The sequence below is a fragment of the Branchiostoma belcheri genome, unplaced genomic scaffold (genome assembly GCF_001625305.1).
Source record: "Branchiostoma belcheri isolate BF01 breed outbred unplaced genomic scaffold, Haploidv18h27 scaffold5, whole genome shotgun sequence".
NCBI classification, from domain to species: domain Eukaryota; kingdom Metazoa; phylum Chordata; class Leptocardii; order Amphioxiformes; family Branchiostomatidae; genus Branchiostoma; species Branchiostoma belcheri.
In genome coordinates this window covers 3,552,054-3,555,219 of record NW_017804131.1, presented here as the reverse complement: position 1 = coordinate 3,555,219, position 3,166 = coordinate 3,552,054, and the positions used below count along the sequence as shown (strand labels likewise).

At 46.0% G+C, this 3,166-nt stretch overlaps 1 protein-coding gene across 4 annotated transcripts in view; it reads right to left on the bottom strand.

Moving 5' to 3' along the window:
• LOC109479994 (lysosomal-associated transmembrane protein 4B-like) overlaps positions 1–2,861 on the bottom strand; it is an 18,203-nt gene extending 15,342 nt beyond the window's left edge. For 2 of the 4 annotated variants that reach the window (XM_019782090.1, XM_019782089.1), the window contains exon 1: positions 2,738–2,851. Coding sequence is in view for 1 of the 4 variants with exons in the window: in XM_019782091.1 (XP_019637650.1) it covers positions 133–190; positions 717–791 (133 nt within the window). In the remaining 3 variants the exon portion in view is untranslated. Of the gene's footprint in view, positions 1–132; positions 191–716; positions 835–2,737 lie in introns of all 4 variants that reach the window. The other 2 variants (XM_019782091.1, XM_019782093.1) reach the window with 2 other exon arrangements.
• Between the last annotated feature and the right edge of the window lie 305 nt (positions 2,862–3,166).

Sequence of the window (3,166 nt, the reverse complement as noted above, 5' to 3'; positions counted from 1 at the left end):
GCAAAACGGTGAAAGTAAGCAAACATCGTTTGTCAACAACCGAGCCACAAAGGGAAATGTTACATCTTCTAGTTGATAAGATATTTCGGGTCAAATTCTAAAGAAAAGAAAAAAAGAAATTGCACAACATACCTCCCTTAGTACCAACCACTCCAGCGATGCCCAGCGCCATGTTCACGATAGCCAGGACCTGGACAAATAAAATACAGGCATAATGTCTTTCTCAACTGCCGAAAGTGTTTGGCTGAGGATGTAGAAGCTGCCCGGCCGAACTGTAAGAGCCGGTCGGCACCCTACCGCAAGCCGCACGGGTCAAGACGGGAGACTGACCGGGCATCGGACGGGTCCCTGGCAGAAACCGGCCGCCAAGGGGACCAAAAGTTTATGAATATTAATTAGAAGCCGCCGGCCGGAGCACAACCAGGCCCCGACAAGGAGCCGTAAAGGAACATTTAATTGTGACCCTGAGAGTCGGCGCACGCTTGGCGTCATGACGCCGGCCGGCGTCTAGGCCGAGGACATGACGAACGGGCGCCGTTTCAAATGTGACTTAAGCTTAAGAAATGGGGGAGTATGGGGGCCCCGGCATACAAATAGGATGGTACCCAGGCTATGTGTGATGTGGGGAAGCAAAAGAACTGCACACCTACATGTGTGATTTGTATGCCAACATTTTTGTACGTGAGAATGACTTTTAATTTGCGATTATTACTTACCAGGTACACGATGGAGACGGCGATTGTGCCGGACTTGAGGTCACAGCATCCGCAACAGTTGTTTACACGCACCATGGTGACAATCAGATCAAACGCGGCGCGAAAGGGTTAGATAAATCTGAAAATAGAAATTACAAAGTATGAGAATTCGTTTGTGTTAACATATATACTAGCAATCCTTATGCAATACAGGTGCTAAAAAGTTAATGTTAAATTATGTCTTCTGCAACAGGCAAAATTCTGATGCAACGTTGGCCAAGTCTTCTGCAACAGGCAAAAATTCTGATGCGACGTTGGCCAAGTCTTCTGCAACAGGCAAAATTCCGATGCAACGTTGGCCAAAAAATCTAACGAAATCCGTGAACATTGGGGTTTTGCGCAGGCGCAGTACGTTCTGCCGACGTACTCAGCGAAACTAAGGCGTGGGGATCAGACAGGAAGTGACGTCAACAAGTAAGTTTCTTGGAAGCCATCCTTATTTGAGTTTCGGTGGCAGGACTTTGGGCGTGTAATATCCTGTACCAGGCTGCGGGAGGCGGCTGGAATTAATAGAAATAGGCGATCGAATCACTGTCTTATATAATCTCAAGCTATAACGGAACAGATTAACGTGCCTCAGTATATTCACAGAAGATACATAAGGTTTCAGTAAAGGTTTCGGGCGACTATCGTGAGGGTGAAATCGTGAGGTGTGACGGGATCAAAGTGGGGCTGGCTACTCTCCAAGCAGAGGTTGTGGGGGAATGATCGTTACCTTTTTATATATGGCCGGGTTTTTTTCGTCCTGATCCCCACCCCGTCGGTGGCTGCGGATCTCCGGAGCTTCTCTGGCTAATGGATACTGCCTGGCCAATTTGATACTGTCTTTTTTGCCACCGATAGGGATCTGCTTGGAGATTAGGGGCTGGCTAGTTTCACAATCACCGTTGCTACATCCTACATGCTTCCGGTGGTTCCAAGTAAATTGTAAACGCACACAGAAAAGGGGGAAATCTAAAGAAAATTCCTATATGCAGAGGCTGCCAGAAAAGGGGCGAAACCAATCTAAGTTGTAAAAAAAATCAGGAAGTACAAACATAAAAGCTAAAAAGGCGCGTCATTTCGTTGTGTGAGAAGGCTCCTCTAGATCAAGTCTTGTGCTAGCTACTCCCCGTCCAAGGTCACGGGCCAAAATGCACAGTCCCCGCTCTAGTTTAGAGAGCGGCGAAATCTTCTCTCGGTGCAGACCAACTCCCCTGCTTTGTTTATTTGGCCGATTTTTACTCTTTTTTCAGCCGCCTCCCGAAGCCTGGGGTTGAGGCTACCGACTACAACACCAAACAAGAAGCCATAGGTGACAATCCTCCGTGAAGTTTTATATATTTCAACAAAATCCCAAGCGTCAACGCCAGACCTACTGTGCAGACATTATAATTAGGCAACGGTTAATACAATGAGGGCGCGTCACAAGCATGAAACATACAAAGAGCTAAATCCATTACTGCTCCCAGGGCGTGTAAAGATACTGTGCTTCAAGTTCGAAGTTCATTTTAATTACACACACACAATCATTGCATTCACATATCACCACCGTCCGGAGGTCCTGACCTCCTTCACGGAGTAAAAATTTGGTTCCCATGCCATGCATGATCAGCTCCGCCATATTTCAAGTCAAGCGTACTGTGTAGCATTTTTTGTTCACTATCATTATCAAGATGATCACTTTTATACTTCCAGTTAACGTTGTTCTAAATGCCCTAAATGACGGTTGTATAAGTTGCAACAATGTTGGCGTGATTTTTATTGGGCAATTATCAAGGTTATTTTTTCACCACATTCACGACACTCCACCACAACGGTGAAAACACCAGAAAACGTGGCCTTGGGCAAAATTGGTCTGCGTAGCCTTGGGCAAAATTGGTCTGAGTAGTAGCTGCTGACTGAATTTTGTAATCCATGTCGACTCACAGCATATAGGGTCGAAATGTCCAACGATCAGACGTAGAGAATACAAAAACACAAATTTTAAAGTTAGACCGTACCTGTGGTGTGAAACCTCGACAGCCGATTGTGCTCAGTGCCCCTTCTCGGTTTCCTGCGTCACCCCAAATGAAAGATCTGCAGAAAGAAACCCTGCAGAGCCAGATACCTCACAGGTCTGTACGTCACGGACGCTTAGCCAATAGTACAACAGGTTGCGCAACCAGACTCAATAGTGGCTTGACCTCCTGGGGTCATTTAGACGGTTCAGAAACGAACAGGAAACAAACGTGTTATATCCATTATGACATCGTGGCCGTAGATGCCAGACGTTGTACCTTGTACAATCGTCGTGTAATGAATTTATTTTGTATCTGAGTTTTTGGCTTTGGAATGTCATAATTGTGTTGTGATAAAATTAAACTTGAGGTGTCAAAATCATCTGGCGATGAGCGGATAGTATGCACTCTTTTGGGGCCCCTTTTGGGTGG